This window comes from Echiichthys vipera, assembly GCF_963691815.1.
Source record: "Echiichthys vipera genome assembly, chromosome: 15".
NCBI lineage: Eukaryota > Metazoa > Chordata > Actinopteri > Perciformes > Trachinidae > Echiichthys > Echiichthys vipera.
In genome coordinates, this window is record NC_139840.1 from 19,125,342 (window position 1) to 19,139,507 (window position 14,166).

General features: G+C 42.8%; 1 protein-coding gene across 1 annotated transcript in view; it reads left to right on the top strand.

Annotated features, from left to right (window-relative positions):
- Window positions 1-3,877: 3,877 nt before the first annotated feature.
- Window positions 3,878-14,166, top strand: part of kcnn1a (potassium intermediate/small conductance calcium-activated channel, subfamily N, member 1a) — a gene marked incomplete at both ends in the record, with an annotated part of 45,667 nt that continues 35,378 nt past the window's right edge. The window contains one exon of the mRNA XM_083929117.1: window positions 3,878-5,149. Coding sequence (XP_083785243.1) covers window positions 3,878-5,149 — 1,272 coding nt within the window. The remainder of the gene's footprint in view (window positions 5,150-14,166) is intronic.

Consider the following 14,166-nt stretch of genomic DNA (forward strand, 5'->3'; position numbering starts at 1 on the left):
ATGATGGCGAAACTGCTTCGTCATTTGAGTAGTCGGAACAAATCTAAATAATGATCTTAGCTGTCAGAGATAAATTCCACCATTAAGCGCGGGGCCCTGCCACTGCAGCGCGTAACTCCCAGACGCTCTGTCTCAAGCATGCCCTCTGTATGGTCTCAAACTGGCTGCACTGTGTTCAGTGACGTCGCAGCCCGGGTTGAGTCATGACTCGTCTCTCATCTCTGGGATCGCACGTTGTTTATAATGTGTGGAGTATATCAGCGTTTATGCAGGCCAGCTGCATCTGTCCAGCTGAGTATGTGTCACATAATTCACTGGTCATAACGTTGTATCATGGCCCGCTGTCGCTTCCGCAGCACCAAACACTCCATCCTTTAGGCATCACTTCAGTTAGTCATAGTTGATTGAGATGACAGCAACAGCCATGACATGCAGTGAATTGACAGACAATTCAAGATTTAAGAAGACTCAGAGCCAAGAGGATGTGTTTTTAAAAAACCTGCGTCTTTTTTGGCAAAGTCCTCTACAATTTTATTAAGCCTCCGTTCCGGCGACAGCTGTGACGAGAGGCTTGCGATATCTAAGGAACGCCTTGTGGGATTTTCTTCAAATGTGGCACAAATGTCCACTTGGACTCGACGATTATAAAAACACATATGACTTATCTTTCAGCGTGGATGATGCTGTGTTAAGATAATAGGCTAATCTCTGTACCTGTGTAATTATTTTTGGTTCACTTCACAGTTCAACACATTTTCTGTCTTCCTCTTCTTTTCAATTGAACTTATTTGATCTATTCGGTGCTGGCGCACCTGCTCTTTTTAGATATCTCTCCCACTCGGTCCGTTTTCCCCCTACAACACACACACACACACACACACACACACACACACACACACACACACACACACACACACACACACACACACACACTGCACACTATCAATTTCTCTCTCTCTTTCTCTCATGCACACATGAATACTTACACATCTCTGCTTCGCACTGGTTGGTTTTCTCTTTCTCTGTAATTACAGGCTTCTTATCTACTTCCTATGTTACGTGCAGCAGCCATTGGCCTCCTCCATGTTTCCTCCTCTACCATTTTAGTGTCACATATCTTCCGCTGATTCTCCCTCCACGAGCCAACAAGGCAGAGACACACAATATGCTTTAACATTGCTCGAGCTGCCAAGTTTGACGGCTGCATGGGTCAAATCCAAGAAGAGGCACTAAATTCTGGTGGCAGCTTTTGCTAGAAAGAGGCTGTTTGGGTGAAATATTGTAGCGTTGTGCGTGTGCGTGTGCGTGTGCGTGTGCGTGTGCGTGTGCGTGTGCGTGTGTGTGTGTGTGTTAGGGAGAGTGGGGGGATAAGCAAGATGGAGAGAAAATGTTGGCTTTGGCGTCCGTAGCTGGTTGGTGAATGAGTGTTTTGTATGTCCAGGAGTTGTAAAGTTTGATTTAATTATTCATGTGGAAGCAGTAACATTGCTTCCCAAACTAGCAAATGAAACTCCATCTTGCCAAGGAACTAACACAGGTCACAGCGACCAATTACTTAATGAAAATGATCAGGTTTCTATTGCAGCCCTGGCCAGAGCTCCACTCCAAATTCCTGCAGCACTTCAAGCAGCTATAAAACAGAGTGTTTCTCAGCTTTCTTCCAGTGGTTAGGCAAAGTGTGCCACCGCTGCAGTCTTTAGACCCATCAAAATTCCAAATGGCTGAACCAGCTCTAAGGAATGGATTATTACTTATTAAGAATGGCTAATGTATGATGTAAAAGTTGGCTCCCGCTCCATCTCTATCTCCTCCTGTCTCTTTGGCTCAGCCTCAACTTCTCTCTCACACTAAAATGGTGTGTTTGTGTTCTTTATGCTGATATTTTCAAATACTGACCTATTCTAATGGGCAACAAAACATAAAAGTCTATCTTCATATAATACTGTAATGAGAGAATCACAGTTTGTGCAGTGTTTTTTAACTATTCTTTGCACAGACACTTCCTGTTGATTCTTATAAAACAGATGCGCTCTGTCTGGTTTCAGCCAGTCGAGAAAACTTATGCATCAGACCACATGTTGACCTTTCGACACATTCTGCTGGCCTTTAAACATCTATATAAGATAAGGTACTACTTTCTTTTTCTTGGAAGCAAACTTGCAGACTTTTGTGACTGTGATTTGTGTTGTGTGTGTGAAATGATTGAAAGTTCTTTATTTCAACATCACAGTAGACTCACAGCGGTAGAATTTACACCACAATGCTCACTTGCCTATGATTTAATGATTCTTCCTCTTCATACTAGCTTCACAAGAAAATCCACAGTCCTTGTTCCATACATACAATGACCAATCATAAACCTGAGAAAGGGTTTTGGTTTGCTTTTGAATATGGACATAGTTGTGAGGGATCATCACAGTTTGCAGCCACACCTCACCTGGATCTTACTCTAGGAAGAGTTACAGAATGGTTTTATATTTCAGATTTTTAAAAACTCCTTATTCTGCATCAAGACCCCTAATGGGATCAAATGTTGTTTCGAGTCGCATGGTCCAAGCTCAACACTGTGGAACAACCTCCCCCACAGTACATCAGCTGAGTCTGTAACTTTTTGAAGGGTGCTACAGACATAAAGTTTACTTACTTACTTACCACAGCACCAGGTATGACCTGAGAGGTCTGAGTGAAAGTTCAGCTGAAGCAACAGAATTTGAGCAGCATCAGCAGTCAGAGTTTAATAAATCAAGGGGCTATCAAGTTAGTCTTTTTGGGTATTTTTTTCAATGTGAGCATACAGTATTATGGTCGTTAGGGATTCAGGCAGACTTGAAAAAAACAAGACATTCATTCTTTCATCCATTCATCCAATCGCTAATCCTCAAGTGTAAATTCCTGACCGACACGTGATGGACAGTTGTTCATCCTCTGGCTACTTGACACCACGACAGATGCTATATATTGTATTTAATGTTGTGTGTCCTAACTCCTTCAGCACCGCGGACAGCGCCGTCTGCGCCCATGTAGCCTCTCTGTGTGTCTCCAGCCGGTTTCTTTCCGCTGTGGCAGTGAAGCCTTTAACCGTGTTACACTGAGAGCATGCAACACAAACAGCAGCGGCTCACACATTGCGAGCCGACTGCAGGCTCCGCATGCAGCACCCATTCTTAATATTTCTGCCTGGTAATACAAACCCAGGCATATTCTCCTAAATTATTAATTACCAGACTGCAAGGCTCGGGCTGTATATGGCATGAGGTAATCGGTACAGCTCTGTTTGTTTGATGCTTTTCTGTGTGGGCCAACAAGTGGAAATGTGTTTTGGAAAGAGCGAGTTTATTGTTCCTCTCATGCTATTTGATATACTGACACTTTATACGATTGAAGGTTATCGCTTAGAGCTGATCATAAACTAAAGTGACATGCAGGATTTATCCGGGCTATAAGCATCATGTTTGACAGGCCTGTGGATCTGTTTGGGTGACGTAGCAGTAAAAGTGATTTTTTTATTATTATTCAGGGTGGTTATGGCAACATTGACAAAGTCGATCTATTGGCTCCACAGTGGATTAAGATGATCGACCATGTGAGCAGGATTTAAACACTTTTCCAGCCTACATCTCAGTGATCCCATTCTTTAAACACCCTAACTGCCTTAAGGAGTGATCGATCCGCTGCAACCTGTGCGCATAGCAGGCAATGGACAGATATTCAGTCGAAGGCGGTGTTTTGGCTGTACAGTGACGTTTTAAGGCAGGTCTTGGTCAAACCTACCAATGATACAAGTCGGTTCTATTCTGCTGGGACTGATCGCAATGAACGGGTGTCGGAGCTCTGCACGGCAAAGGAGCAACCACAGCGAGACGAGGCGAATAAGGGGATGCGGCATCGGTACGCGGGAGCTGTCCATCAGCACCAAATCCCCGAAAAGCCAGCAAACAGCAAGCAGAGCAAAGACACAGTCGCCCCTGTTTTCAGCCTGCCGCCCCCGCCCTCTTCTCACCACCGAGACCGCACTTCTACCGCCGCCGCTCACCGCCAGAGCCTCCAGGAGCTCCCCTGTCTGAGCCAGCCCTCTCGGAGACCTGTTCACAGCGGCGACCCTCTACCTCTGGCGAGCTACGACACCGCCCAGCGACCTTCACACCAAGGCAGTGAACCCAGCACCGGGCAGCCGGCGCACCTGCAGCAGGATCCCTGGGCCCCGGTCGGCTCTCAGCAGCAGCAGCAGCCGCAGTCGGAGAAGCAGCCTGTTTTTCCAAACTGCCACTGCAGTTTTTCCGAGCAGGAGGCGAGCCTTTCACAAAATCATCACCATCCTGCCGATCCTCTCCCACCGCAGCCCTCCCCACCTTTTCCGCCGCCTATACCACCGCCACCAACGTCGTCCTCCTCCTCTCTGCTGTTTTCCCAGGAATCTAAAAGAGGGGATCGTCTCCAAAGGAGTGCCAATAATTACCAACAGGCAAGCATCGTGGAACGCTGCAGGGGAGGAGGAGGAGCAGGAGGGCACCGAGACCACAGGCAGTTGTTGCAGCAACAGCAGCAGCAACAGAAACAGCAGCAGCAGCAGCAGCAGCAGCAGCACAGTCATTTAAGACTCCAACAGAGGGACCCCTCCCCTGAAGGAACCCGTGCAAACTCGCAGAAAGGGCGCTCTTTAAATGTATGTGAGTCAACCGAGGCTAACAGGAGAGCATTCGAGTCTCAGACTCAGGACCTGCAGCAGCAACAGATCCCACAATTACGAGCGCAGCAACAGCTACTGGTGGGGAGCAGCTTGCCTATCAACTACTGCGCCAGCGGCTCAGGAGAGCTATGTAGGACTCACCAGGCTCCACTGCTGCAACAGCAAGAGCAGCAGCAGCAGCAGCAGCAGCAAGGCGCACTGGGGCTCTGTCCCCAGCGTCCGCAGCACTGTGAACAAGACCGCAATAAGTCTGGGAAGATCACCGCGCAAGGCGACCAGGCGCAGCAGCACAGCCGCGACTCCCGCGTAACCCCCCCGGTAACACAACAGGCATACGCGGGGAACTCGTCTGCGACTGGCAGCAACAGCAGTAAAGACAGCCCCAACTACGGCTCGAGCTATCACCTGTGGCCAGAGAGCCCGCATAAAGGAGAGGAGAGGATACGCATCGACCTCCATAAGGTAGATTTTCCCATTTCCTCCCGCGATATCGAAGCTGATTAGCCTCTAATGACAAAAACAAACTGGCCTTAACGTTTTCACTTACTGACCACGCCTGTCATATGATTTTGATAGAGCACATCACATTCGTCTGTGTGTGTATGTGTATATATATATATGTGTGTGTGTATGTGTGTGGATCGTCATTCAGTGTTAGGTTTGCTTTTTTCTTCTTCCAAAAAGCACCGATGTAACTATACTGCACATGTAAGCCAATGCGTGATACATCTTATCTAACCTTGTATTTGTTTCGTTTGGTCACACGGGCACGCGCATGCTCGCACACGCGCACACACACCTGTTCCATGTTGCAGTGTTGTTTTGGGTAGCCCACTGAAAATATTCAAATCAGCTCCCTGGCAGCTCAATTAGAAACAAAGCTCGTGTTGTTTCCACAGAACCGAGGGAAGGGGGGGTTGTTAACATTTTGGCTTCCAGACACTGAACTGACACAACGGTTGGAATTATATCACAAGGCCTGTATCAGTGATAGCAGCTCCTGGCAGGGTGTTTAACATACTTCCAAACTTGCTGTATGTTCTGCTTGGAGATCCATACACTCAATGGCCCATTACAGCATATGTGTAGTAAAAATAGATGTAAAAACATCACCCTCATAGGACAAATGAAGATGAAGAAGATAAGCATCAACATTCTAAGTGACAATATGGATGAAAACATGTTGGTGAGAAAATATCAGGTAAAATAAGTTGCAATGTTGGTTCAGAAATTGAAATCATAGGTGAGGTGAAAGTGTGTTCTCAAGTGGGAGGTGTGTGTCAGTATGTGTGTGTTTAAAAAAGGAAAACAAGACGCAAAGGAGAAGCTTAAAGCAGTTTGATTCAAATGGTTTAAAATCTATTTCTAATTGGAAACAGATGTGGATTAACTGACAGTATGAATGTTGCTGTCCACTGATCCTTAATGTACGGAAGCTTACGTAAAACTCACAGTAAACATGTCAAATAATCGTCAGGTGCATTTGTTTAATATGTTATCTGTTATGTTATATATAACTGAGCGAGTTGAATGTTCTCTGTGGCTGCTCGGAGTTGAAGAACAAATTGTTTTCGAGCAAGAAAAAGCTTCATCAAACTGCAAGATGTTAAAGCACAGTTTTGTTTAATGTTGGGGAAATTACCTACTTTCTTCCATGTGCCACCAGTCATCTCCCTTGAGAAATCTGATGGACAAAACATTGCTAATTATTGCTCATACCAATGGACATATGAACAGTTGAACAGATGTTAGTTTTGGTTTTCAAAGTTATTCTTAATTTAAAATGAGTACCTGTTTATTTCCCACTGTTGTTTTTGTTTTTCCTCCCCCAGCATTTCCTCAGTGTGCAGTTTCGATATCGCAGGATAGGAAAGGGGGAAATAACGGCGAGGCCCTGATGAGGGTGCAGCATCTAAATAAGAGCACCAGACTCCTTTTTAAAATGCTGCAGCCGTTTTCAGGGGCTGAGCTGGCACCAGTAGCAAAAGGTTGTTCATCGAACCACCTTGACATGACTGTTCTGAACTGGGCTCAATTTTGGAGCATCAGCAGAACACCAAAATCCCCAAATGACTGAAGGGAAAAGTTAACTTTTACTTAACTTTCTTACATGATATTGATCTGACACATATTTCCAGAAACAAGCTCTGCCACTTGGTGTTATAACATTATCAAAGAAGTATAGCCTACCAGTACATTCATTCATTTTCTTCTAATCTGCTGTGTGCACTGCATCATACAGGCATAAAGTTAATAGTTTCAGATATGTTGCACCAGTTATCACCATAAATTAGTAAAATGAAAAACATATCCAACCATTAACAACTATAAAATGTTACAGATGTCGTTGACACCATTATTATTGAATATTAGCTAACTTTGTTGAATACTTTATTCTGATTGGTCAGTCACGGCATTCTACATTGCTATGGACACATCGTTCTGAAGACTGGAGCAACCATTTTCAAATCTATATAGTCAATGTTTAAATCAATATTTAGCATCAAATTATTGATGTCTTTTGTAAGTAGCCGTACAATAGGAAGAATAATGTACAGCGAGCAGGTCATTATTGTGAATTAAACGCCTTCAGGGTGTCCTGCATCACCTTGCCAGGTTCTAATTGTACACTATCCATTACGCACTGGAGAATAAAAGCCTGTATTGTACTAATTATAGTGTAAAATGTCAGAACAAAGAGTCTTGAATAAGCGTGAATACTCGTTACTGTTTAACGCAGCTGGGATTTTAACACGCTGCAGGACCGTTATGTCTTTTAAAGCCATTCTGATTAAGATACTGGGAGATTTTGGAAAGTTGGAACACAGTCAGTATGCAGCAGGATACATGACTACAATATGATGTAGCAAGCAGCAGTATGAGGAAGACAAGACAACTTTTTGTACTTTTGTAATAATCAAAATGTCAACATGACTTTAGCATCATAATTATCTCCTTTTGCTTCGCAGCTTTCCAGCATGTAATTTCTACTATTAAGACATTTATTTAATAGTCTACACAGCTGTGGCAGAAAATCTGAAAGAAAAACGAATCTTAGAAGTACTCCCAGGACAGAAACTCTGCTTAAGTATCAAACCGTTTCCACTCGCACAGATCCAACCGTGCCAAGTATTTTGATACGGCTAGACACGCTTATCTATAGACGGATATTTGTGGGATCGTGGTTACATCTTATTGACTCGCCCTCAATGAAGCGGTCCCTATCCTCGCTCCCATTTGAAATCCCTTAAACAAAACACTTGTGGCAGAACAAGCCTGATAAAGTGTATACGATTACAGCATCCCGCAGCACACCCTGAAACTTGATACCTATAGCCAGTGAACTGATGGCAGGTACTACGATATTGTGTCCTGCCTCAATAACATTGTGCTTTGAAAGGTGCAATGCTGCTTCTATTGTGATAGGTTGTGTAAGTACTCTAATGCCTGCCACTTACTGCTATGGTGATATCTCCTGCAGGGACACCGTATACAGTACATAAACACTGGTGGATATACTCTCGTTTAATAACATCTTGTTTAGCAGAAACCTGTGATTAATCACTTTACAGTTTGTCAGATTTGGTGCCATCCAAAGCCAGAAATGAACAGGGTTTTGTTCTAAAAATTAATGAAATGCCTGCAAAGCTTTAAATGAGAAGGCAAGAAATCCACCAATAGAATTGATGTGCACTTTCCTTTTTTTTTGCCTGTTCATATTTGTTATTATATTTATGTGGCATCTGTCGCTTGGAGAACTCTATCTGGTTTGTCCTGTTGACGATAGACCAATATTGTAACACTGTAACTATTTTCAGTATCGATTAGTCTTTTGATTGTTTAAAATAAAGAAAAGGACTAGTTTGACATTTTTTGGAAGTACGCTTATTTGCTTTCCTGTGGAGACCTAGGTGAGAAGATTGAAATGTCAAACTAATTCATTAACCAAGGATTGAAGTCCGAAGTTTCGGACCTTCAACTAGGTAAAGTGCACTGTAATGCCTGTCAAAGTGGAACCTTTTAGTGGCGAATAAGGGGGAGATCGACCTACCCCGAATTTGCTAGTAGGAGGTTCACTTGACAGGCATTACAGTGCATTTTGCTTAGTTGGAGGTCCGAAACATCGGACTTCCCATGGCACGTGAACAAAACATGAGCAGCGCAAGTGAAACAGAGCGACGGCTGACAGGCAGAAGGCTCGGCAGATAATTTTATTCGGACAAATAAAATGATTTGTCAGACTTTTAGCATAAATATATGAGAATTGAATATTGATGAGTTTTAAGACTTGGTGGACTTCTTTTACATTTTAGCAAGGTAAGAATATCGTTGATCAGAAAACATTAGATGATAGAAAATGTCTCTGATTGTTACTCAGCTCTAAAGCTGCATCTAACAATTTTTTTCAATAACAATTAATATGCCATTTTTTTCTCTATTAATGGTTTGTTTGGTTTGTTAATTGTCAGGAAATAGTGAATACTATCTGTTCCAATTTCCCTAAGGCTGAGTTGCTGTCTTACAAATAACTTCTTTTGTTTGATCCAAAAACCACAAATAATGGATTAACTCTCACATAAGACAAGGAAAAACAACAAATCCTCACAGGTTGTGAAAATGTAACTGGAGAATGTTTGTTTGATGTTTCTGCTTGAAAGATGACTTAAATCAACCGACTCTCAAACTAGTTGGTTAAGTGATTAATCGATAAATCGCTTTGGCTTCTCTCAGCTTATCTCTTGTTCTGTCATGATTTAGAACATAATAAATCTGTGTGCTACATTTCATTGTGCAATACAAATCTATCATTTCATAGTTCAGTAAAATTGCCCATAAATAAAAAACAAATGTAGAAATCACATTGTTAAAAGTAAAAATAAATACATAATGTTAATAGCCTGGTGCCATCTCTCTCCTATCACATCAACCATGTTTGTTGGGTCCACCGGGTCTGTAAGCAGCTCTTCTGTGTGTGTGTGCGTGTGCGTGTGCGTGCGTATGTGTCAGGCCAGCCCACCTTTCTGGAGAACATAAGGTTGTATGTGTCATTGCAGAATGGATGGTTTGAAAGAGGAGGAAAGCTATTACAGTAAAGCTTTTTGTGCAGACCCTGCCAAACTGCAGTCCAACACTGGTATAATCACCCTATATGATCTGGGAAAGGTCAACGCAGCATATATCAAAGTGGCACCTGCAACCAACTTAGTGTCTCTTTGATGCTGTCTGGAGGATTTAGTGTGGCCGTGTTTAGTGGTGGTTGTATGTGTACAGCTTTGAAAAGTAGAAAATGAATGACATTTCCTGTTATTCTGCTTCCATCCATTTAATGCTCCTTATTTATAACATTTTTCTCTTGTTTTCTCTTTTTAGTGTTCGTTTTTCCATAATTAAGATCATTTATTTCCAGTAAATACCAGAGCACTCGTTTTCCCCCCTCCTGTCCAAATTAAGGAAAATGCTGAGGTAATTGGGCTGCCAGCCCTCTTTAAAAAAGTAGTTCATCTTATCAGTTGTGTGTTTGTGTTGGCTTTGCAATAATGCTGAGCTAATGTGGAATGCTTGGGCTTTGGAACAGTCGACAGATCTGCTTACAGTGTTATGATTTACTAGCGGGCTTATGCCAGGAGAAACATTATGTTGATTTAAACTTTATCGGCCTCTGCTGTTGTTACAGGCCCTGCGTTTGTTTTTTCTCTCATTAGGCGTCCATGTTTCCACTGCCTTCCGCGTTTGAGTCTGCGAGGGCAGCCAACACCTCGAAAGTAAACACACCTCACTGAACAATTAAATGTCAGACAAGGGGCAGATCCTAGTTCACATCCTCTGTATATGACGAAGGAGTGGCACTGCTGTAGGTCCCTGATAACGCTAACAATTGTAAGGAGAGAGGTTGGTGTGAGCTGTTGGAGCCCCCTTAGTTTCGTCTGCAGCCGGTAACACACAGCACGTAAGTATGAACACGAAGCTCTTTTAATAATTGATTGCTGTTTTCCCTATTTTCTTTTTTGTCCGCTGTGTTTAAGTGCTACGCTGCGCTCCTGCTCTGAAATAGATTTGTGTTACCATGTGTGTTGCTATGGAGAGATCAGTTTGGTAGTGTCTCTCTCAGGGGAATTGAGTTTGGTCAAGGAATCATGTACAGAACAAGAGTAATCTTTTGGATTTACAATGCATTTCACACTCACACTACATGCAGTACAAACATACAGTATGGGCTTAAACATGTCCACGACACACACACACACACACACACACACACACACACACACACACACACACACACACACACACACACACACACACACACACACACACACACACACACAGACACACACACACACACACACACACACACACACACAGTGAAGGGTAGCCCACACAAACACTGATATTTCTGTAAGTGGTGTTCAAGTAGTGCTCCACTTGATATAGTTCATTCGCTTTGTGTTTCATTTGATTGAGCCAGCACAAGGAGAGGTGTATTGAATTACTTGCAGTCCAGTGGAATACAAAGAGTGGAAAGAAAGCGTGTTGGGGGTTTCCTCAGTCGCCGTGAGTCTCGCTGCTTACTTACACCACGGGTAGAGTCACAGCATGGCAGATGTTTTCGCTCTGCCAGCAGCAGTGCCATTTGTATTCTGACTGTGCGACCTCGCATGATGTTTCGCTTTTCTAATCTGTGTTGTAATTTACAATTTCTTGTTTTTTTCTTACGCCGTAGCAGGCCAAGTGCCCACCAAGGCTCTTTGCTTAATAGATGACCGCAGTTCATTTATATGGTAATTCCTATGAGATGCTAGCCAAGGGATGCCAGGCAAATAATGTATCACCACAATGCATATGCTTTATGGCTAATTAGCTTATTGATCTGAGGCAGTTCCTGCATTAGGGCATGATCACAACACAAAGGACTATTAGAGTATGAGTAATGCAGCTGTAAGCAGATATTTGTCATTCATTACAATGCTGGAGAGACAGTCGTACAACATTGGCTTCATGTGTGCGTCAAGGTGCAGGTGTGTGTTCATGCGTCTTTCTTTCAAGTTTAAATGTTAATGGATACGATGTTATTGATTTCCACGCCATTATCGATTCTGTTTATCAATCTGATACTTTATCAAGTCTCTTGTTGATTCCTGATCAGTTTTCTGTGTGGGACCTACTCACAACAGTGTTCATGAAAGTGAATTATAACATTTTGGTCACCTAAAAATGTAATTTGGTTATATCTTATTAACCAAGCTGGCACTAGCGTTAGCTGGTAACTTAAGGGAAACTTTGTCGACTCTGTGTCACTGCTGCGAACTGCGCTGGCATCTGGAGCTTTCTGCTCACCCACTGGACAAAGTCCGCCAGTAAGAACTATCTTCGGGTCGTTTCTGTTTTCAAAAAAGAAAACTAGACTGCAACGGCCAAAAGGCCAAACTCTAGGCTTCAAACCAGAACCACAAACCAGTGGGTGAGGTCAAGGTTGCTCCATCCACTGTCACAGTGGAGCAGTGTTTGAAGCATTCACCCCATGTGGGGAGGCTGAGCGTCCTTGAGGCAGTGGCCGTGGGTTCGACTCCGACCTGCCGGCCTTTACTGCATATCTCCCCTTCTCCCCATTTCCTGTCTCTCCTATCTAATAAAGGCTTGAAAAACCTGCCAAAAGATAATCTTAAAAAAAAGAAGCTATCGATTCATCTCACACAAACAAATGACTGTGTCTCACATATACGTACATACCAAAGCCGTATTGCGCTGGTGCTACTACCGTCATTGAATGCGACAAATATGGCAGCATTGTTGACATCCTCATGAAATGAACTGAAGCTTCCTGTCCCCCCATGACTCCTCCTTGTTGCAAGTTTCCAGCATTGTAGACGCATGGGTTTGACGTCATTGTTTTGCAACATGCAGCTGTTAAGAAAAACATGCATTGATAAAAGGAATAGCTCCCATCCATAATCTCGCGACATATATAATATTGCCAGCGTGTGAGCTCATTGATTCATCTCAATATTGCCTGGTGGCTGTTTTCAAATGTTTGTTAAACACTGTGTTTAGTGGGATTGCAGAGTGCAGTAACGAGATGTGAGGGATGTGTGATTTCATCATACTTTACTCACACAATTGACTAACACTTGCTTGCAGCCCGCCCTTGAAAATGCAAGACTGGAAAGCTTCTCCTGCCACTGTGAAATTCCATACAGGGAATGTTTGGTTTGTGTGTGCGCTAGTCGTGCATATGAAATACATGCATGTATGTGTGTATATTTGTTCCGTCTTTATGTTTTATGCCCCCAGGTCAGAGTTTGACTGCTGATCCCCTGAGCTGCCGTACTGCTTAATTTACTGCACATGATACACAACCGTTTCCCTGCAAAACTCAATCACAGCCTCCTCTGGCCACTGATAAATATTCAGTGAGGAACAAAAAGCCTCAGCAGAACCACATTTGTTCAGACCTACTCTGCCTTTAGCTGTTTATAGAAAATGTGAGTACAATACCTTTATACAAACAAAACACATTGCTATGGGAATTCTAATTCAGCCCAACCTCTAATCAGTATTTGTATTAATAAGTATGTTGTATAAAATATAGGGCTGTCATGATCAGGAATTTTAATTGACGATTCAATTAATTTGTCATATAAAATCGTATAAAATGAAATTATAGTGAAATTTAATCCTGTCCGTTCCTTCAAGTTATGCACTTAAAACAGTTGTATGTGGTGCTGTTGTGTTCGGCTTTACAACTATCCAGAGGCTCAGGACGTAGAGTGGTCGTGTTTTAACCACAAGGTCCGCAGATTGCGTTACAGCGACCCACTGCTCCTAATGCTCAGGATGGGTTAAGGGCAGAGGTCAAATTTCACTATGTTGTACTGTGTACAACTGCATGTGACAATAAAGACTAAAAAAGTTTCATTTTAATAGTTGCTCATTAAAATGATGCAACCAAAAAACGAAAACCTGGTTCAAGACAGTTACTTAAAGGGGAACACTCCCCAAATTAAGAATTGCAATTTCTTTCGCCGAGGAAAATTACACTAAGGTTGATCTTACAACACAATGTTTCCATCCAAACATTTGGAACAACAACTCCAGCATAACTTTCCCCCTAAGCTGTCAAACCGCTGCATTCGTAGGAGACTCCTCACTCCAGATGATGAGACCTGTTATCGGCACCTCCCTGTCGTCATCGTGCTTTGGAAAGCAACAATAAGGTCTCATATGAACCGAAACAGAAGAGCTGCTCGACAGCAGTAAAAACTAGATAACCTCTAGATAAGCTCTCTTTTTCCATTATTTGTCCTGACATTGAAACCTTGAGCTCAGGTTGACAGCTTATTCACGCAGCTGACGGAAACGCACCTTTTTGTTGCCTCATTTTTAACATTGGCTTTAATTTCACCTGATCGGAGAATCTCAAGATTATTAATTTATTTACATACACTAGAGATCAAAATTAGATAAAGTATAAAACTTGATTT